The sequence below is a fragment of the Eublepharis macularius genome, chromosome 5 (genome assembly GCF_028583425.1).
Source record: "Eublepharis macularius isolate TG4126 chromosome 5, MPM_Emac_v1.0, whole genome shotgun sequence".
Taxonomy (NCBI): domain Eukaryota; kingdom Metazoa; phylum Chordata; class Lepidosauria; order Squamata; family Eublepharidae; genus Eublepharis; species Eublepharis macularius.
In genome coordinates, this window is record NC_072794.1 from 24,521,106 (window position 1) to 24,543,992 (window position 22,887).

At 49.7% G+C, this 22,887-nt stretch overlaps 1 protein-coding gene across 1 annotated transcript in view; it reads right to left on the reverse strand.

Moving 5' to 3' along the window:
* Positions 1 to 13,069: 13,069 nt before the first annotated feature.
* Positions 13,070 to 22,887, reverse strand: part of RGSL1 (regulator of G protein signaling like 1) — a 47,228-nt gene continuing 37,410 nt past the window's right edge. The window contains exons 19-24 of the mRNA XM_054980331.1: positions 21,480 to 21,572; positions 19,880 to 19,943; positions 18,213 to 18,294; positions 16,571 to 16,648; positions 14,662 to 14,775; positions 13,070 to 13,135 (exon numbers count right to left, since the gene is read on the reverse strand). Of these exons, the coding sequence (XP_054836306.1) occupies positions 13,070 to 13,135; positions 14,662 to 14,775; positions 16,571 to 16,648; positions 18,213 to 18,294; positions 19,880 to 19,943; positions 21,480 to 21,572 (497 nt within the window). The remainder of the gene's footprint in view (positions 13,136 to 14,661; positions 14,776 to 16,570; positions 16,649 to 18,212; positions 18,295 to 19,879; positions 19,944 to 21,479; positions 21,573 to 22,887) is intronic.

Sequence of the window (22,887 nt, forward strand, 5' to 3'; positions counted from 1 at the left end):
GAAACCCCCCCCCCCCACCATCAAAGATTGTCTGCCCAACCTGTCCCCCAGGCCATACCTGTGTGTGGCCCACAGGCTGGCACAGTTGATCAGGACGGAGCCTGTTGGGAATCCTTGCTAGCAGGGGACCAGACACAGAAAGGCAAGCCACACCATTCCAGATTGTGAAGCACAACTGTGAGAGCCAGCCAGAAGAAAGGCTTCTGGCCTGTGTAGGCCCGAAGCTGGCACACTCTGGTTTTAATCTTCAAACAGTGGATCAAGCTTAAAGAAGGCAAGCACAACAACCAATGCTGAACCCCCCCCCCCCCCACCATCAAAGATTGTCTGCCCAACCTGTCCCCCAGGCCATACCTGTGTGTGGCCCACAGGCTGGCACAGTTGATCAGGACGGAGCCTGTTGGGAATCCTTGCTAGCAGGGGACCAGACACAGAAAGGCAAGCCACACCATTCCAGATTGTGAGGCACAACTGTGAGAGCCAGCCAGAAGAAAGGCTTCTGGCCTGTGTAGGCCCAAAGCTGGCACACTCTGTTTTTAGTCTTAAAACAGTGGATCAAGCTTAAAGAAGGCAAGCACAACAACCAATGCTGAAACCCCCCCCCCCCACCATCAAACATTGTCTGCCCAACCTGTCCCCCAGGCCATACCTGTGTGTGGCCCACAGGCTGGCACAGTTGATCAGGACGGAGCCTGTTGGGAATCCTTGCAAGCAGGGGACCAGACACAGAAAGGCAAGCCACACCATTCCAGATTGTGAAGCACAACTGTGAGAGCCAGCCAGAAGAAAGGCTTCTGGCCTGTGTAGGCCCAAAGCTGGCACACTCTTGTTTTAATCTTCAAACAGTGGATCAAGCTTAAAGAAGGCAAGCACAACAACCAATGCTGAAACCCCCCCCCCCACCATCAAACATTGTCTGCCCAACCTGTCCCCCAGGCCATACCTGTGTGTGGCCCACAGGCTGGCACAGTTGATCAGGACGGAGCCTGTTGGGAATCCTTGCAAGCAGGGGACCAGACACAGAAAAGCAAGCCACACCATTCCAGATTGTGGAGCACAACTGTGAGAGCCAGCCAGAAGAAAGGCTTCTGGCCTGTGTAGGCCCAAAGCTGGCACACTCTTGTTTTAATCTTAAAACAGTGGATCAAGCTTAAAGAAGGCAAGCACAACAACCAATGCTGAAACCCCCACCCCACCATCAAACATTGTCTGCCCAACCTGTCCCCCAGGCCATGCCAAGAATAAACTGCAACACCTTTTTGCAGAGGCAGGCCACAGCAGCACATTGCCCAGCATCAAAAAAATTTACAAAAATTTTAAAAAGGCCTACCAGGTGTCCTCTCAGGATGTCCAGCACAGTTGATCCTCCAGGCAGATGTCCTCCAGGCTCCAGGTGCAGTCTCTCTTCTTCTCCTCTCTCGGTCACAGCTCAGCAGCAGCAGCAACAGAAGTGTTCCAGACAGTCTTGCTCCAAATTTAAATCCCCTGCTGCAGCCTCAGCCAAAGATTTAAATCTATTGGCTGGCATGAGAATGCAGCAGTGGGATTGGTGACTCCTAAAGTCCCCAGTCCCCTGCCTTTCCCCACCCACACTCCAAGAGCCACCCTCCTCCTGCTCCCCCTCCCCTACCTGTTAGTTTTGGCGGGAATCTCTGCTGCTTTGCAAATGCAAAGTGCAATGCAATGCTTGCACCTTGCATTTGCAAGGCAAAGCAGGATTCCCTATCCTCCTTTGCAAGAGGGGTGGGGGGTGACAGAAGGAGTGAGTGATTCACTCCTTCTCCCCCCCTCCCCTCTTCTAAGAGCCTGCAGGAAGCCTTTGCTTCCAGCAGGATTTTGCTAGCCGCTTGCTAAGGCAAACGGCTAGCAAAATCAAAATGGCGATTCTCGAATGCCGAAAGAATGCCGAAAGAATCCCGAAACGTTTCGGGTTTTTCTTTCGGCAATCCCGAAACGTTTCGGCATTCCCCGAAACGTTTCGGGATTCTTGAAGAATGCCGAAACACTTTTGTTTCGGCATTCTTTCGGCATTCAGAATGCCGAAACGCACATCCCTACTTTCGAGAATCAAGTTCTCTTTGTCAGATGCATGGTACAGAAACTGGTCAAATATAGAAGAGGGGGGGAGGGGGGAGGGAGAAGATGCAATTAGGGGGGGAGAGGGAGGATGCAACCAAAACATTCCTTTGCTAGTAAATGTAAATATCTCCTTTTGGTGTGGGGGTCAGTTGGCTTGGATGACTCCTTTGAAGCCTCACCCAAGCCAACTGACCCCCACACCAAAAGGAGATGTTTACATTTGACACCCCAGTCAGAATAAGAGACGGACACCAAGTTGGATCTAAGGGCCACTTTATTAACTATATACAAGCAAGCAAACCAAACTGCGGCAAGGACCTACAAGCGGTACAGGTCAAGCCACGGTGTCCCCATGGCCTTGACCTGTCTGGGCGAGCCCCGAAGCCCCAGGTGGGACCCATCCATCAGGATGGGGCGGACCCAGCCGGCCAGGCAATTCTGGTCACCCCCCCTTTGAGCCTCTGAACACCTCAGCCGTATAGCAGTGAGGGAAGGACTCGCAGGCTGGGGTTCCCGAAGGCAGCCTGCCTCTGCATCTGGCAGCCGTCACAGCAGTACCAGACCTTTAGGCAGGCCCCTGTTCCCACAATAGGGAAGCGCCAAGGGTGCTCACCGACCCGCACCATACTCCTACTCAAATCCGCCAGAACTTCCTAGCAAGCACCACCCTTAGCCAATCACCTCAATCCCCAACATTGGTGCAAGGTAGGCGAAAAAACCCCCCTTTTCCCTGCCAATTCGGAAATGGAGGAGAAAAATTCCTACCTGGCCCCCTGTAAGAGCGACTGGCTAATCCCGCACCAATATAGGGAGAGGAGGGTGGGCCGAGCGACTACACCGAACTGAGCTGGGAAGGGCAGAGCTGCGCAACAAGCGCTTGCTCCGCCCTCCCAGCAGACCATATTAGGAATGAGGGGGTGGTGTCGTCTCCCCTCCGGCGCGTCAATCAACGGCCCCTGGCTGAGCAGCGTAGCTGCATGCCAGGAAGGGGCCGCATTTGACACCCCAGTCAGAATAAGAGACGGACACCAAGTTGGATCTAAGGGCCACTTTATTAACTATATACAAGCAAGCAAACCAAACTGCGGCAAGGACCTACAAGCGGTACAGGTCAAGCCACGGTGTCCCCATGGACCACCGCCTTGACCTGTCTGGGCGAGCCCCGAAGCCCCAGGTGGGACCCATCCATCAGGATGGGGTGGACCCAGCCGGCCAGGCAATTCTGGTCACCCCCCCTTTGAGCCTCTGAACACCTCAGCCGTATAGCAGTGAGGGAAGGACTCGCAGGCTGGGGTTCCCGAAGGCAGCCTGCCTCTGCATCTGGCAGCCGTCACAGCAGTACCAGACCTTTAGGCAGGCCCCTGTTCCCACAATAGGGAAGCGCCAAGGGTGCTCACCGACCCGCACCCTACTCCTACTCAAATCCGCCAACACCAGAACCAAGCCTCTGCTTAGGTCCTGGCGCCCCACTGATAGTCCAGGGCCAACTGAAGTCCTTGCCGCAAGTTGTCTATAAATATCTGATTGCCCACGTGGGACAAGTGCACCCCATCACCTCGGTAGAGGTCGGGAAATTCGGCCCTGATCCTGGGGTGAGGCAGATAGACGCCCAACCCCTCCCCCAATCCTTTCTGGATGGCCCGATTGGCCTTCATCCTCGCCCTCTCAACGGCTGGGCGATTCTCAGCCTCCCTCCAAACCCGATGAGGGACCATGGCTGACCATATGATCAGCACCCCTCTCCAGCGAGCCGCAATGAGGCGCATATCAGCCAGCGCCTGGGAAGACAGTGCCTTACCCTGTTGGAAGCCGAGGTCATTTCCCCCTAAATGAATAACAAGGATGTGGGGTGGCAGACCCTGCCCAACTCCGAACAACAGTGGCAACAGGCCCGGCCACCGAAGGCCACGTCGACCTTGCCATTCAACCACAGCCCGGTCACTGAGGCCAAGCTGGGACCCGACTGGCATCCTGCGTGCTTGATGGGCTGCCCAAAAGACATAGCTGTGCCCACATATCAGGATGCGTTGCCGTCCTACCCGTGCCGCTGGACCTAAGAAAAACCACAATTAGTACCTTCAAAATCGAGAAAGGGGGCGCACATAAGTGCGAAAGGCCGAAGACCGCCACCTGCCTACCCTCTGGATAACTTGTCCAGAATAGCCCATGGCAGCAGCCGTTGAAGCTGCCCCAATCCGAAATGAATGTGTTCCAAAACTCACCCCCTGCAACCCCAGCTCAGCCAGGGCCCGCTTAGTCACGGCCCAAAACTGGTAACGGGTTAACGGGGCGCCATCCTGGTGCCGAAAGAGGCAGCCTTCCTCAGCACCCCGCACTCGCCAATACCTCCTCAATGCCCTGACCGGGCACAAGTCCATATCAGAGCAAGTCCCCAACCGAATGCTCGACCCTCTATGCATCTGGTCAGTCTTGGACCAACGAATCCTCAACACCACTGCCTCACCATCAAAAGTTAGGTCGCTTGCCATTAGGGCTCGACCAGACGCATCCCTTACTGATGCCACCACAAGCTCCCCTACCCGAAGAGCGCCAAAGAAAGCAGTTAAAGCAGCTGCATGAAAAAGCCTGGCTTCGTAGCCCAACCTGCAAACTACTTTCCAAACTGCACCAAGTCCTCTAAGCACTAAAGGTGAAATTGGCTCACGCGGATCCTTACGGACCACGCTCTCCCTAGACCATCCCTCGAGCATCTTCCGCACCCGGAAATCGCCCGTGGCCTCAGGAAATCCCCGGGCCTTACTAACAAAGGCGAGGGCGGCAAGTTGCCCCTTAATTGATTTTACCGCCAGCCCACGGCCGTTCTGCCAAACACAAAACTGCAAAATATGCTCGACAGGGACTGGCCAACACTGAGCAATCCCGCCCCCCCTCCTGAACTCCTCCAACTGGCCTACCGCTCTCCAATACGCCCTCCTCGTACTGGGTGCAATGGCTAGCTGGATGGCACGACACGCTTCGGCCTCCCAAGCAGCCAAAGGTCTGGGGGCATCACCGCCGGATGTTGCCAGAAACGCTCCATCTGTTGGCGAGACAAAGCGTCCGCCACACCATTGCTAATTCCAGGAACGTGTCTGGCCTTGAACAATATATTACTCTTCAGGCACAACAACGTAAATTCCCTAACCAATCGCATAACCCTGGGGGACTTGGACGTCAAGGCATTGACCACATGCACCACTGCCAAGTTGTCGCACCAAAAGTGGACCGAGTGGTTGGCCAATTACTCACCCCATAAACGAACTGCCACTAACAAAGGGAAAAATTCTAGAAAAGTCAAATCCCTAACCAAGTCGGATGCCAGCCAGTCTGGCGGCCACTGTTCCGCACACCAATGCCTTCGGAAATAAACTCCGAAGCCTGTGGAATCTGAGGCGTCCGATGTAACCTGCAACTCTGCCTCGAGCAGCAATTCGTCCCGCCAAAGGGTAACGCCGTTAAACCCTTCCAAAAAGTCATTCCATACCTCCACATCTGCACGCATACCACTCGTCACTCGCAAACGGTGATGGGGGGCACGCAATTGAGCCATGGCGTCACATAATCGACGCAGAAAAGGCCTACCCGGAGCCACTGCCTTGCATGCAAAATTAAGGTGCCCCACGAGCTGCTGGAGCTCGACCAGGGATGCCTTATGCTTACCCAAAAATTCCTGAATACGGACTCTAAGGTCCTGAACCTTGTCCTCAGGCAATCTCATGGATTGCTGAACCGTATCCAATTCAATCCCTAAGAAAGTAAGAACCGTGGAAGGGCCCTCCGTCTTCTCGTGAGCCAATGGCACTCCCAGCTCCTCAGCCATCTCGATAAAGGAGGCCAGGAGCCTGGCACACTGAGATGACCGCGCCCGCCCAACGAACAAAAAATCATCTAAATAGTGGGCGGAGTCAGTACAAGCTGTTCGCCGCCTGAACTCCCATTCAAGAAAGGAGCTGAAGCGCTCGAAGGCCGCACAGGAAACGGAGCAGCCCATCGGCAGGGCACGGTCCATATAATACCTGCCTTCAAAAGCAAACCCCAAAAGCTCAAAATCCTCGGGGTGGACGGGAAGAAGACGAAATGCCGACTTAATGTCGCACTTCGCCAACTCAGCGCCCACCCCATACCTACGCACCACCTTGACCGCTTGGTCAAAGGAAGTATACTTTACTGAGCATAGATACCCCGGGATGGCGTCGTTAACCGACTCCCCCTTGGGGTAAGACAGGTGATGAATAAGGCGGAACTCACCAGCCACCTTCTTCGGCACCACCCCCAAAAGGGAAACCCTGAAGTTGGGGGTGGGGGGGCACCATACGGCCCCAAAACCCTACCCTCAGCACATTCTTTCTGAATTTTTTGCCTAACTATATGTTCCTTACCCTGCACCGATCGCAGATTTTCAGCCATGAACGGGGCCCTAGGTCCCTGAACAGGGATCCTGAAACCGTCCCTAAAACCTTCAAACAGATAAACCGCGTCTTCCTTAAGAGGGTAAGCACGCAACAAACGCTCAAGGACCCTCAGCCTTACCGGGCTGGGGCCCTTTTCCAGGAGGCTGCTGCCCTCCAGAGCCACCTCCACCCTGCTTCCTACCACCCCAACCTTGACGGGCCTTGCCACATGCACTGTATGGGTGCTGTCCCGCACAAGAGGGGCATTCATGCCTAAATCGGCATGGCTTCCTGGCACAGGTTCCCTTGTACGCATACTCCCAACAGAGCAGCCGGGGTTGAACCTGCTGCCCCGCTCCACCGCGGGTATTGGACGTCTGGGAGTTGCGATGCACCACATGGCCGCTGTCTGAGCGATCCACCAAATTGGGCTTAGCAGGGGACATCACCGACAACCATAGTTGCTGGTGGATACGATCCCACTGGAGACTAGGTGTCATAGCCGCCCGCATACGGAACTCCTCGTCGTACTGCATCCATGCAGCACCCGAGAAGCCCGTATAGCCCTTCAATATAATGTCAAGGTATTGAAACAAGGATGCAGCCCGATTAGGCTGCGCCCTGGCAATTACCCCAGCATAAATTAAAAACCCGGGCAGCCAATTGTTCCACGTCCTATCAACCCGTCTTCTCCGTAGTCGCTCCTTATCCCTATCATCCATTTCATCTTTGTCCTTCTTCTCTAACTCACGATAGAGAAGGGAAAAGATGTCAACATATTCGCCACGCAAAATTTTGTCCCTCGTAGCCTGCGTAAGATGGTCTCCTAAAGGCAGGGCCGTATCTCCAAACGGCATTGCATTAAACGGAACCTGACCATAAACCAAGGGCGGGTAAGGACCATAGCCCCAAGGGGTAGCCGGGTAAGCAGGCCAACCAAACTGCGAGCCCATGTACGCTGTCGCCCCAGAAGCTCCCCAAGGCTGAGGAGCAACAGCCTGCTGCTGCTGGGCAGAAAGCGGAAAACCCGCACCAGGCATGGGCAGCACCCCCATAGCCGGAGAAGATCCCTGACTAAGAGGTATGTCCTGTGTCGCACCCGTGGACCCCCCCATGGATCCCAGTGCCCACGGCCCCCAAGGCCATGGGTAAGTGTACTGTGGTGTGTTGTCCTTACCCGGCACATCTATTGGGTCCACAGCCACCGCGACGGGAGGCGGGTCCTCCGACAAATCTTGTTCCACTTCCGGTACTGGTTCCTGGGCTGTCACCACCGCTGCCACCTGCCCACTACTGCTTCCAGCTGCTGGTGATCCGATAGTGCCTTCCAAAGCTGCTAAACGATGTAAAATATTACGGTTAACCGCGTTCCTAGACGCACGCCGAACCGGCCTCCCAGAATTCACTGCCTGCCTAGGCGCACCCCCATCCCCCTTTGCCTGCTCCAGCGCCTCTAAACGCCTCAAAATATCCTGTTGATTCCCCAAGGAGTCCTCCTCATCAGAAGAGGACACAGCTGGGGGAAGGGGGCGCTTAGGAGGCATCTTTTTCGCAGGCTGCTTTCCCTTGGCAGTACCGCCTCTTTTAGGTGCCATTCTATTTTTTAGACTTGTGGTGTTTTAATTAGCAACCTGCGGCTTCCCAAACAGCCTAAACCGCGCTCCCCTCCCTACAAAGGTTAGGGCAGAACACCACCACGAAGGCAGGGAGTCAGGCCTGCTTATCAGGCAGGCAGACTAGCCAAAGTGCCAAAGCCCTATGCCCAAAGCAGAACTACGATCCACAAAATGGCCGCCGGCCCACCCAGGCCAGTCACAAAATGGCCGCCGTAAAAACGCGCCACTTATGGCCAGAAGGGGGGGGGGGAAAGGAGAGGGCAGCAGTGAGTGCTGGCCGCGTGCCAATAACCCCCCAACCACAAGTGGGAGGGGGAAGAGGGCTACCCAAAGCAAGATCCGACCAGCCGAAGGCCCAAAGCCCACCAGGCCCAGGCCCCCTTTTACCCAAAGCCACCCTCCCCGGACAGCTCGAAGTCCAACTGAAGAGCCTCGATGCAGCAACCGCGCAGCCACTAATGGCTGCAAACCGCCCGTCCCCAGCGAAACCAGCCGCCGTTGTCAAGCCAGGCGGGAGGCCGCTCAGCTGCGTCACCTCCGCCGGTCAAGCAGACCCCGGCCCCCAGCACACACGGGCTGCGCCGCAGGAGTGCCGCACCGCCCGACAACCCGGCCGAGAGGCCGCACAGCCCCGGCAGCAGCGCGCGTCCAACGAGGAACGCCGGCGCCACCCGCCGCCGCACGGGCAGCTCTCCGCCGAGCCGCCGAGCCGCCGCTCCGCTGCCAAACCCTTCTTCCCGGCCGACAGCCGCACCTCTTCAGCCGCTCCACTCTCAGCCGCCAGGGCCCACACCGCAGTCGCTCGGTTGGAGACGTCCTTTCCCTCCAAGTGACTACACCGAACTGAGCTGGGAAGGGCAGAGCTGCGCAACAAGCGCTTGCTCCGCCCTCCCAGCAGACCATATTAGGAATGAGGGGGTGGTGTCGTCTCCCCTCCGGCGCGTCAATCAACGGCCCCTGGCTGAGCAGCGTAGCTGCATGCCAGGAAGGGGCCGCATTTACTAGCAAAGGGATGGTTTGGTTGCATCCTCCCTCTCCCCCCCTAATTGCATCTTCTCCCTCCTCCCCTCCTCCCCCCTCCTCTTCTATATTTGACCAGTTTCTGTACCATGCATCTGACGAAGAGAACTTGAGTCTCGAAAGCTTATGCTACAATAAAATTGGTTAGTCTTAAAGGTGCTACTGGACTCTTTTTGTTTTGGAAAAGTAATTTTGCTCTGCCATCTACTGGTCAACAATACATTGTCATGGAGAAATTTCTGTTTTAAAAACACTGAAGCTGTTAAAAGATTGGAAACACGTTTTCAGGGACTGAAATAATGCACAAAAATCTCCAAAAAAATAAAGGATTCAACAAGAATGATGAAGAGACAAATTCTCCTTGTCTCCTATGCCCAACTGAATATTTTTCCAAATCTTTTCTTTCCACCAGAGGAAGGACTAGTAATGTTGGAAGAAAAAGGCGAAAATGCCCAAACAGTAAAGGGAACTGCTTAAGAAACAAAAAAAGAACCATGCAGTGGCAAGAAGTGAATTAGAATAGCGGCCCAGGGCCCAGGAAATCAGAGACAGAAAGGGTTTGGTTTGGGTTTCTGGAAAACTTCTGTAATGGCTACTTCACTATTAGCAATAGTTAAGCAATTTCTATACATATAGCTCATCAATCTGAACTAAAACAATCCAGGAATATGGAAAGGGTGGGCCCCAGGGCTTTGCACCCCATCTCTACCTGAGAGGGAAGATGGGGCTGTTCCTGTGGAATTCCTGACAGAATCCAGTGGAACAGCACTTCAGTTAGAGGAAAAGAAAAAAACCCTCTACCCCAATCCAAAGGAGTCCAGCTCCATCACTGAGTCCAGCTCCATCTCTTTAGCAGAGAGAGCAAGAGATCTATATAGCTGCACTCACTGCCATTGTGTTGTCTGAAATGTCACAATCTCCAACCAATACAGCCCTACTAGGCACTGTGACTTCTTTGCATTCTCTCAGAGGAGTTCCAGTTGCTCTCTGGCAAGGTCTCATTCATGGAGGTGCTTGAAACTCATCTCATGTAAGAAGACATAAGAACATAAGTACAGCCTGCTGGATTGGACCAGTGGTCCATCTAGTCCAGTATACTGTTTCACACAGCATCTAAACACTTGTTCTGGAGGGTTAAACAGAAGCCGAGCTCTTCCCCTGCTGCCGCCTCCAGTTCTGGTATTCTGGGGTTTGCTGCCTCTGTATACCCAGGCTCCCTTTTAATCATCATGGCCAGAAGCCATTTATTGATCTTTCCTCCATTAATCTGTCTAACCCCCTGTGATGGACAGGATTAGTTCCAATGAGAGCTGGTGGAATGTTGGGGCATGAGTCAGTTGGAATCTGTTAAGGCAGTTGGTGAGAGAGACGGTTTTGGAGCTGCTTGGTAGTAGCAGCAGATAATAGCTGGCTGTTGACAATATATATTATAAACATCTGCTGTTATAAGAGTATGGGTTATAGGCGTACCTCATATCTATATGTGTTTTAAATCATTCACTCCTGTGTTATACCTCTTGTAAATTCTGTTTTCACCTTGTCTGGCTTGATGTTGTTGGCTGAGGTGAAATAAACATACACACATGAACAACAAGCGGGCCTGATTTATTAAAGGTAGCAACGAATAGAGTAAACAGATACTGAGTTCCCTTTCCCTAATAGCCCTGGGCTATAGCTGGGTGAGAGGTAGTGAACTGAGGGAATGGGCTACCTCTCTGGTGGAGCTTCTAGGAACAGGAGCAATAGAGACCCGGTGTGTATATTTGGGTCAAGGCTCTCTACCTGATAGAGGTTAAACAGGTGGTATATTGTGACTACCCTTAACTACCTGTGAATCCCCAAACCTGTGAAGGGAGGTTTATGGTGGGTGGCAGTGTTTACCAGTATTCCCAAGAATCCAGAATATTACTCTAGATTCCCGGATCTATTAAAAAAATACCAGTAAGGTATTTTACGGATATATAATGGGATTGAAAATATTCAAATGCACATCCCTACTCACCTCAATTTGACGTAGTCCTTCAGACAGCGACTCTGGTGTGGACATATGCATTGTGTTCCACATTTTCCACAGTGAAATCGGATGCAAAGAATCCATTCAGTTTCTCTGCCATTTCCCAAGCTTTCTTAAGCAATCTTTTTATTCCTTTATCATCCAAAGGCCTAACTGCCCACCTAGCCAGTTTCCTGCTCCTGATATATGATGTAATGTTTATTGTTTGGCAAACTAAGCCTCAAGACCAAAAAGAAAATGTACATGCTGCATATGCTGCCTCTCTAGAAGTCTGCACAGGGCAGCTCACAATACAATACAATAAAAATGTGACAGCGCTATAAAATATGTCAGCGTTAGCACAAGCTACTAAACAGCATTCAGCAATGTAAAATGATACATTTTCTGAATGCCTCCCACTCTTTCAAAATTTATAATTATCTTGTCGTGTTTGTACCCTGTTTTATCTTGGGTTATATATGTTGTATGTTGTTTTAAATTGTGGATATGTTTGTCAAAAGCCTGTGAGCTTGAGACTTCTGGTCAAAAGAGCTAATAAAGAAAGGAAAATTAATTATATAAAACATTTATGTCCAGCATTTACAAGCAAACATTTAATTATAACTGAGACTGGCAGTGCCTGAGGCTGCAATTGATGCTTCTGGCTCACTTTAGCTGGCCTCCATTCTATCAAGAAGCCAAACAGAATAACCCAAAGTGGACATGGAAGTGATCAGAAGTCCCGTGGAGCTTAACTATGAGATCCATTGGGAGTTCTATGTATGGAGCTCCCTCCCACCGCTTTTAAAAACTCACCAGGAGCATAGGAGCCAAAGTTGAATGAAGACAACAGCATGAGGGGAGGGGCTTCAAAGCCCTCCTCAAACCATTTTCCCAAAGCCATAAAAGAAACTGGTCCCCTCTGCAGCAATTTAGAGAGAGGGAGGAAGAGATGCAAAATTGTTGCCAAGAGCACCAAGAAGTGTAGACACTTTGAGTGGACAGAATGTTTGAGAATTGGTCTCGTGGCAGCAGTGATGTCCCCTGAAAAAAGCTGAGAGTGAAAGAAAAGGAGCCTTGTTGGAGACTTAGAGCCAAGCTACAAGTGACGCCTGACACAGGGTGGACACTTGTCAGCTTCCCTCAAGTTTTGATGGGAAATGTAGGCATCCTGGTTTTACAGCTTGGCTCTCCATTACAGCTGCAAGACCAGGATGCCTACGTTTCCCATCAAAACTTGAGGGAAGCTGACAAGTGTCCAACCTGTGTCGGGCGTCACTTGTAGCTTGGCTCTCAGATTAACAGAGTAACTTCTTCATTCCCTGTGGTGCAGAAACAACCACTGGTGAAGACTATCTCACTGCATGCATGTGCAAGTATCAGTATATGGCTGTTTTCGTAACAAGGCAAACAGACTTCCTCCAGACAGCTTTTGCTGCAGTTCTGATCCAAACTGGATCCCCAAATACCAGGTAAGGTTTTTAAAAGGCTGGCTGTGCCGTAGATCTGATCCGAATTAGGTGAGTTTTCAAAAAATGCTGGTGAGTTTTTAAAAAATGCTGGGAGGGAACTGTGTACAACATATATCATTTAGTGAAGCCAGAGGATCCAAGCACTCCATCCTGCAGTTTCATGCCAAAGTTGCTCTTTTCATTTACAAGAAATAAAAGGATTGTGTATAAATAAAGATATGTTGCCATTTGGGGGAAGGGCAGAAGAAAAAATGAAGATGTGATAGCAGGTACAAAATTCAGCTTGTTAAATATCTCAGCTTTCATTATTTCTTCTGGGCTGCCACGTCATGCTGTGTGCTGAAGTATCTGAATCCAGAGTCAGCTGAATGAGCTTGCTAACAGCTGCAGGTGGGGTTTCTGTGCCATGCAAACTTCCCTTCCTTTCCTCAGGTCTAGCATAAGCCAGAATTAGGAACAATAAAGCAAAGTCAGGCCCTTTTCATAATTTTATAATCTTCACAGAATATGGCCCTCCTGGCCAGCAGCCTCCGCTGATAAGGCCGGGGGGCGCTCTTTGCCTCCCTGGAAGGAGGAGGAGACAGAGCATTTCCATGGTATCTGGGTCTCAGGCTGGGGGGCAGAGACAGGAGCCATATGAGGCAGCTCTGCCCAGCCGGCTGGCAGTTGCTCTGCATGCTCGGCCCACCCACCTCACCCTGTAGTAGTGCAGGATTAGCCGGCTGCTGTTGACAGAGCCAGGTAGGAATTTTTTTTCCCCTTTCCCCAATTGGCATGGGGAAGAGGTGGTTTTTTGCCTACCTTGTACTGCTTGTGGAGGTTTGAGGTAATTGACAAGGTGGAGCCACCTTAAGATGGTCACTGGCAGGATAGAGTTTGGAGATAGGGAGCGGGCCAGTGAGCACCCTTGGCGTTTCCCCATTGGTGGGGAAATGGGGTCTGCCAGGAGTAGCTAGTATTGTTTGTGACAGCTGCCAGCTGCATAGACGGACTGTGTGCAAGTCCTTCCCTCACTGCTGTACGGCTCCGGCATTAGGAGCTTGAAAGAGAGGACCCAGATTTGCCTGGCTGGCCGGGTCCCAGCCATACACATGGATGGCTTGCATCCGGGGCTTTGGGGCTCGTCCAAACAGGTCAAGGCTTAGGTCCAGGGGTGACCCCGGGGCTTGACCTGTACTGCTACTTGGACCTTGCCGTATTAATGGTTGATATTATGTTTAATAAAGTGGCCCTTTAGTTCCAAGCCTTGTGTCTGTTTCATTATTCCGACTAGGGTGGCAATACAACTTTTGCAACACAGAATATGGATTGCCTGTATGTAACATTTTATTTTTGAATGCATTGAACGCATATAGTTCCAGCTGTTACCCTCTCTGAATCCCTGAGATAAGGTGGGCTAATCAGAGCAGCTTGCCATATCTTTTAAAACAGTAAGAAAGCTTACATCTGGCAGAAGAAAACTTTTATTCTTTGGGGACAGGGTTGGTGTTTCAGGACCATACAGTTTGGGGCTTGTGGGCATTGCCGTCTTGAAGCGGAGACCTTCTCCCTCTCAGCCTTTCCTAGCAAACAGCTTCCATCTCATGCTGGCTGCTTGACTCCAGGTCTTTAAAACAAATGAAAGAAGAAAAGGAGCCCTTCTTGCGGGAAATGCTGCCACTTTGCAGTCTCCTTTCCTTTGTAAATGAAGAGTGTTCTCCAAGACCTGCAACAATGCATTGCAATTTCAGACAGGCACTGCCATATTAAATGCAAATGGCAAAGTACAGCTTAAGCCTTTTTTATGATACAGCTGCACTGGTACCTGGCAAGTCATGGAGTTACTATCACAACAGCTCCAGCTTCCTATTAAACACTTCAGGAGATTGTTTCCCCTCCATTCATGTGAAAATACAGAAAGGCCTTGAGTCAGCAATGGTCCACCGCATCACCTGCTTCATTGTTCACATTCTTGGGACAGAATTTGTAATGCCAAATTGTTTTTAAGACCAATACCCTTAACTCTTTCAGAGTATAGCCTAAAGCTAATGCAATAAAGTAGGTGATGCAATATGCTTCCATACTGGATAAGTGGTATACTATAAACACACCTTGACTCTAGTAAAATGGTAATCCATATAGGTCCTCAAGCTGGACAGGAAGGTCACCATTTGACCAGATTTGGCCTTGCTGCCCACCTCCAGTTCTGCATCTGACACCCAGGGCTGAATCAACAGGAGAGCAAGGGGGGTAGTCTGTCCCCGGTACCGGGCACAGCTGCCAGCTGCGTGCAGGTGGCTGAACAGAGGGCTGGAAGCCCACCCACACCATTCGCCTACCCCAAGGGCAGGGAGTGCACAACAAGCCTGCCGCCCCAACAGTGTGCTGCCCACACTGCAAGCTGGCTGCCCCAGCGCGCCGCAGAGCTGGCAGCGGCAGCATGGATGGCTGGGAGGCCCCCTGTGCCATTCGCCTGCCCCACAGGACAAGGGCGTACGGCAAGCCGTCTGCCCCTTCAGCAGGACAGGTGAGTTGCACGGGCAGCCTCCCAGCTGCCCATGCTGCCACCTCCAGTTCCACAGCACACTGGGGCAGCCGGCTTGCCATGCGGGCGGCGCACTCCACCCTGAATGATGACATCACAAAAGTGACATCATCACGCAGTGCCGGGAGCGCATGTGCGTGGACTCGGTTGGGCACCGGCATCCCTAGATCTGGCCCTGCTGATACCACAGCTCGACCGAGCAGTGGAACCCCACCCACAGAGAAGGAACATGGCTGAAGAGAGCAGGGTCCATATCTGAGACCACTGTTGCCCAAAGATAAGAGATCCCAAAGAAGCTGTGGCAGGGTGGCACAGAGCTCTGGGAAGGGCTACATGCTCCTGAGCCGGTTGCCACAGTGAGGTTGGGGCAGGGTCCATTTCCTCTCTATTTCTTGGCTCAAAATGCTTACAAGGACAAGAAGCTGAATGAAAGAATGTTGGCTCAGAAGGAAGTGTGACTAGGGTGGGCAAGGCAAAATTCTTGCATTGACAGACCCAGAATAAAATTATCAGATACAAGAGGGACTTAGGAAAGATGCCACTTAGAAGTTTCACATGAAATCCTCCCACTTCCAATGTTTTAATCCAAAAGGAATGTCCATATTTTGTGCCAGCTTGCTGGTTCCAGCAAATATTTGACATCTGGTGATACCATTGCTAGGGTGATCAGTGGTCCCTCCTTCATGCCCAATGTTTTAATTGATTTAAATCTTTTAATTGTCATTTTTATATCTTTGTATGTTTTTAAGCTCCGGTTTTAATTATGTGCTTTGGTTGATCTTAATGATTTTATAATGTGATTTACTATGTATGTTTTAATTTGTTAGCCGCTTTAGTAGCCCTTATGAGGCCAAAAAAACAGGATGTAAATTTCGTTAAATAAAATAAATAAATGAAGTTATTTCAAGGCACAACAAAAAAGGAATTACATCAAATGCTCTTGAACACTCCCCCCCCCGCACCATACACACACACAACTGCAAATATTTAAACACATATTGCTGCTTGATCTATCAAGTCCAGAACTGTGTCTACTCTTTGTCTACTCTGGTTCTCCAGAGTATCAGGCATTCACATCACCTACAACTTGTTCCTTTCTAAACTGGAGATGTCAGGGATTGAACCCTGGACCTTTGGCATGCAAATGTACTGTTCAACCACTGAACCACTGCTCCTCCAAGAGCAGGCACGACCAGATTCATTTTCTGTCCTTCCCAATAAAGTCTGAAATGGTATTCTCACTGGATCGGACCCAGAGCCAAGGAAGATCTAAGACTGTCATTCTGAAGTGTTTAGTTTTCATTTGCTTTGGGGCATTCACTGTAGGGATCAGTAGACATCACAGATGATACATTTAACTGCACATTTAACAAAAGCAAAAAAAGAAAATTTCTCCCATGAGACACACCATAAATTCTAATATGGTAGACTTTTTGCAGAAAGAGGACCTCAAATATTGACCTGTCACCTGGTACGAACAGTTTGGAATAATCCAGAGAAGGAACGTGGTGGCTGACGACAGCAATCATTTTGACACCTCCTGAAATGATCCCCTGCAGAGGAAAAATAAAACCTGTCATCAACATTTCTGAATAGCTCCCTCTAAAGATACAGCACTATTAGACATGTATCTGAAATAAGCTGCATGCATTGATTTTTTTTTCTTGCAGCTGACACAGATGCTCAGCCACGTTCAGGATTGATCTTGCAGCCTTCCTATCTTTGCCATCCCTCTTCACAAACTCACAGTTTCTAGAGTTCCTCACAGGATTGCCAGCCTCCAAGTGGGGCCTGGAGATCTCCCAGAATTATAACTGATCTCCAGACAACAGAGATCAGGTCTGGAGAAAATGGCTGCTTTGGAGGGTGGACTCTATGGCATTGTTCCCTGCTGAGGTCTCTCCTCTCTCTGAATCCTACCCTCTCCAGGCTCCACCCCAAAAATCTCCAGGAATTTCCCAACCCAGAGCTGGCAACCCTAGTTCTGGAGCAGGTAGTCAGTCTGAAACAGGGGTAGGTATGTGGTGTAGGTATGCCTTGAGACTGCTTTCCTTGGTTCCATAGTGGAGAGAAATAGGGGTATGCATATGCACCATAAAAATATTTGGATGATCCAGACCTGAATTTCAGGGATACCAAAAAAATTTGGCATCCTTTAAATTTGGGTCAGATTCTCTAATCCGATTAGAGAATCCCAAATTTATCCAGCCATTATTCCCTATGGGGAAAACTATCCGGGGGCTGGGGGAAGTCATCATTCAAGGAAACTATGCCAAATTTGTACTCTAAAGAGCCCCCAAGTTTCAGGAAGATTTGACCTCAGAGTACAATTTGATGAGCCCCTGAACAAAGCTGCCTATTTCCTGGGGTGGGGGCAGGGGAGGGCATTTCTAAGGCTTTCCAGGCAAAGGGAAAACCTTAAGCAAAGCAAACTCTGACCAAAAGCCAGTCCCATATGCAAGTCCCACTCTTATACAAGCTGTACCAACAAAACCCAACAGAACCAAAGTGAAGGAAGGGGGCCAATGTCCAACCAGAGAATCCCAATGTTGAAACAAGAGAAATCCAACGTAAAAGTAGAGAATTGCAAAAGGAAGCAAGCAAGGGGTGAAGCTCACTGGCATCACAGAGTTTAAAAGGCACCCAGTGGCGGCTTGAAGGATTCTTTTGGAGCTTGGGCAGGGGTGGAGGGGCAGTTTGGAAATCTCCTCTGCCTGCTGCCTCCTGTCTCCACCAGCCTCACGGTGCTCTCCTGCCGTGGTACAGAGCTTTTCTCTGCTTCACGCCACTGCCCTCTCACTTGCATCACTGTTCTCTTGCTCACAGCTGCTCGCTCTCTGCTGTGGCTGCCTGAGGCTGCCTACAACAAAACTGGCCCAGCAGAGTTCGACTCCCTGGATACCATCTGGGATCCTCCAATCTGATCTGGCACAGCTGGATTATGCTGGAATCGGCATAAATCCAAATGTTAAGTGAATCACAAATCCTGGGTCGCACAACTCTAGACAGAAACAGAGAAAGAATTTCCTCTTCTTTCTCTCATTTTGATCAGATAGGCAATGTGAGTCCTGCTCCCTGCCCTCAAACTGGATTTGTTCATGCAGTTCATGTCCTCACTGGACAGTTATGGGTTTCCTGATTTTCAGGGGGCTCCCTGAGCTCCCTGATGACTGCAAAGTGGTAGCGGTGGTATTCTGTTCTAGCAAAATAAAAACAAAAATCCAGAGGCACCTTGATATCTAACATTTTTTTATTTAAACTTATGGCCAAGCTACAAGTGACAAGAGGCACAGATTGGACACTTGTCAGCTTCCCTCAAGTTTTGATGGGAAATGTAGGCATCTGAGGGTCAGAACACACGAGACAAACTTCACATGAAGAGCACTTGATTGGTCCCGCAATCTTTGCTGGGAATGGTAGTCTAAACCCACCCCCTGCCAAGCGAAGTGGATTTTCTTGCAAAGAACAGCCGCTCAACTGAAGAGATTGTCTTTCAAAGAGATTCTCTCAAAGAGAGACAGATTCTCTTTCAAAGATCCAATCAGCTGGTTTTGCTTCAGCTCAGAGATGGGCGTGGGGTGGAGGGAATCCGAGCTGTGATTCCCTGCTGGGAGAATAAGAATGGGAAGGACTGGATTTCTCTCTCACTCACAAAACACTTTGGTTTGTTTTCCTGTTTCTTGTTATGTCGTCCCCCCACCCCCACCCCAAGTTCTCAGAGGATTTTTGAAAGAGAGAAAGAGTGTGTGTGAAACTCCCCCCTCCCTCTCCAGCTGAGAATCACGTTGAGCGGATGATTTTTTTAAACTACAATTCCCAGGGATCATTGCTGGATCTGACACTTGCCCAAGCGTATCGTGTGTTTTGACCCCTAGTCTTGCAGCTTGGCTCTCCAACTGCTGTCCAGTGGACTTTTCAACTGTCACTTGTCCAACATTCCGCCAAGCTGCCTACATTTCCCATCAAAACTTGAGGGAAGCTGACAAGTGTCCAATCTGTGCCTTTTGTCACTTGTAGTTCTGCACTTAGATTTGAATTAAATCCAAAAAGTATGCTCTTAAATATCTTACCAATTAATGTTAAAAAAAGAACAGGGAGAGCTTTTTTGTTACATGGTGACGGCAGCAAGAGTACAATTTCCAGCAAAATGGAAAACAGATATCTGCCCTAATGTGCTAGAGTGGAGACACAAGATTTATGAATATGCATCAATGGCTAAGCTGGCTGCCTATTTACACAACAGACTGATAGCCGAATTTTGGGAAAAATTGAAGGACCTTTTTGATTATTCAGGCAGAAATGAACTGACAAAGAAGTTTGTATAACTAAAATTAACCAAGAAGTGGGAAGGAGGGAAGGAGAGGGAAGGAAAATTATGATGCATCTATGCTTAGGCATAATAAATTTAGAATGTTCTTGGTTTATTAAGTCAATGTAAGTTTAAATGTTTTGCTTGTTTAACTTGCAAAACAATTCTATATGTCCTGTTCATACATGATTGTATAAGTCTCAACACAATTTCCAATCTAGTATTTGTATAATCTTTTATTAGGCACTTCTTATCTTAATACCTTTTTAAAAATAAAATCTTATAATAACAAAAAAAACCCCACCCACATTTGTTTCAAGATGAGCTTTTGAAAGTCACAGCTCACTTCCTGAGGTGTGACTCATGAAAGCTCGTGTTGAAATGAATGTTGATAGTATTTCAGGTGCCGCTAGACTTTTGGTTTTATTTTACTTTGAATTTCAGCCTGAGACAAGGTATTGCAAAGCACACTTACCTTTTGTGCTGATTCACTGACATGATAGATGACTTTTTGGATGGGCTGATGCTCACCGTTGAAGCTGGGAAGGAAGAAAGAGGGGCAATATGTTCTGTTTGAGGCCTTTCCTGGGAGTAATTTTCTAAAAAAATATCCATTTCTTGCCTTTCTCATCTCTAATCACATAGCCCACTGGTAAGACAGGAACCCCCTAGTGCTCTGGGTACTTTAGCCGATTATGTTCTGATGACACAATTCAATTCTTGTTCAGCCACGTTACTGACTATGTCCCCGTTTCTTACTAGCTGCCAGAACATTGTGCAAAACTCCCGGAAGACAGCGTCTTCTCTCGCGAAATCGCACCAGGAAGACGTTTTCATCTGGGAGTTTTGCGTGAAATCGCATCTTCCTGGCATGATTTCATGCAAGAAGACGCTGTCTTACGGATGTTTTGCGTGATGTTCCAGCGACTGGTAAGACGTGTGGAAACGGCCACTGGTCGGTGGTGAAAGAAGGGTGGAAGCAAGTTGGGACTGGCTAGTGCTGGGATCACCTTCCTTAACCACGCTTGAGTTCCCATGCTCCACCTCTTGGTTTCTGACCAGTCACAGTCTGCTATGAACATATAGTGAGATCCCAGGGAAATCCGAGTATGAAAACGAGAAGTCCCAGCCCCCGGCATTGAAGCTGTTGGTTTCGCCTTGCTTTGTTCCCTACTCCCTTGTGTTCAACAGACTTCTGCTTGGCTTCTGTGCCTGGAGTTCCTAGGACACCGCCTTGCCAGTTTGATGTAGTGGTTAAGAGTGGCGGGACTCTAATGTGGAGAACCGGGTTTGATTCCCCACTTCTCCGCTTGAAGCCACCTGGGTGACCTTGGGTCAGTCACAGCTCTCTCAGAGCTCTCTTGGCCCCACTCTCCTCTCACGAGGATAATAATAACAACATACTTTGTAAACTGTTCTGAGTGTGGCAGTATATGCATCAAATGTTTTTGTTGTTGTTGCAAAGTCTATTGGATTCACACTTAGGAACTCTGTTTAAACTTGACTTGGGCTTTATTCCTAGAAACGGCTCAGGCTTAAAACTCCTGTGCTAAATCATACCAGCATGGCCCTGAGACCTCCCTCCCTCCAAGATAAGCTACACAGCCAATTCCAGGTCAAACTGGAAGCAGTCAGAATTTGTCCTGGAATGAACAGAAGAAAAGCCCTACTGGATCAGACTGGTGCTTCATCTAATCCAGTAACCTGTTGCAAACAACAGCCCACCAGTTGCCCTGCAATGCCAACAAACAGGGCACAGTGGCTTCCCCTGATGTTGCCTCCTGGCTCTGGCATTCAGAAGTTTGCTCCCTCCATTGATGGAGCCTCTCTTTAGGCACCATGGCGATGAGCCATATGCATCCCTCCCTGAAAGCGCCTAACCCCCTCTTAAAGCCGTCCATGCTTGCGGCCATCATATCCACAGGTGGTCAGGAAATGGTCAGGTTATTTCAACACCTTCCCCTCCCTTTATCTGGCAAGATTAACAGGATCTTTAAATCTCCGTCGAAGGTAACGGGCAAAGAAAGACCAGCTCCATTCATCAGCCTCTCCTTTCCTACAGCTTCAGGACTTACATTTCTCGCCAAGGACTTCTACCTCTTCCTTCGGCTGAGGGAGCAGCAGCTGGATCCCTCTGAGCAAAGTAAACCTGATGATGGGGTGGTCCTCTGTTTTAAAAAGGCAAAACAGAATATAAAAGCCAGGAGGGCTTTCCAACCTCTTCATCCACACCTTTCTCCAAGACAAAGCATTTCCATTTCGAGGCGTCACGATTTGGGACTTGCATACCTGCAGGACTGCTTGTGCCACCCCTGCAACAACTATATTCCTCAGACCTATTGGCTATTCCCCTCTTTAGGGTAGTTAGGACGGCTACTGCTAGATCAAGGGTATTTTGAGGGGCTGTTTTATGGAATGGCCTGTCCCAGGTTGCTATGAAGGTTCCCAATTTACTGAGATTCTGCAGGGTCTTTCATTGATTCAGGAACGTTTTTTAGACTTTTGACACACAATTATTAATTACATGTATTTGCAAGTATTTATGGATTATTAATTGTACATTGTTTTGATTATCCTTGTCACCTGCCTTGAGTCTAGCTCAGGGAAAGATTGCTCCTCAGAGGGTTTGTTAATTTCCGCTTTGCCTCCCCAAAGGCTCTGTCAATTCGCTCTTCAGAGGATTTGTTAATTTCCTCTTTGCTGCCCCAAAGGCTCTTGTCAATTATTAGCAAACCCTCTGAAGGTTTCCTGGCTCTGTAGAGAGGTGAAATTGACAAACCCTCTGAGGAACGATCTAGCCGGCTCTGGAGAGAGAGGTGAAATTCAAATGATGCTTCCCGGCTAACATTAGCCGTTTCCACACAGCTTACCTTCAGCGTCTTCACATGCAAAATCACGTGAGAAGATGCTGTTATCGCACAAGAAGACGCTGTTATCGCAGAAGACAGCGTCTTCTCGTGCGATTTCGCATGATAACTGCGTCTTCTCACGCGATTTCACATGTGATGACGCTGTTTTCTGAAAGAAGGTAAGCTGTGGTGAAACGGCCATTGCATCTCCCTTCGCTTGAGTATCCTCGTGTAGTTCGTCTCGTGTGGTTTAGCTCTATAAAAGAGAGGAAGGCAAAAGGGGAAGGGGCTGACTGAAGGGAGAGGGGAAAGGACCAGAGATGGAAAGGAAAACCCAAGCCCGCCAGAAGGAGGAGGAAGACAAAGATGCCAGAGAGAGAAAGGGGCGTTGTCTCCGAGAGATCCCTGATCACAGAAGCAAGTTACAGCACTGTGGCTGTTCTCCCTTGTAAGGCATTGTAACCCGGAGGTGGTGAAGCTATCCATGCCATCAGATACTTGGACTGATCAATGTCTAATGAAAAGGCCTGTGCCAGAAGCCAGTAACTGACCTGGGGTTTTCAAGACCCAACGAACCCCAGGCGTAATGTTCCCCTGCCCCCAGAGGACGTCATAATTATCTATTGGAATGCAA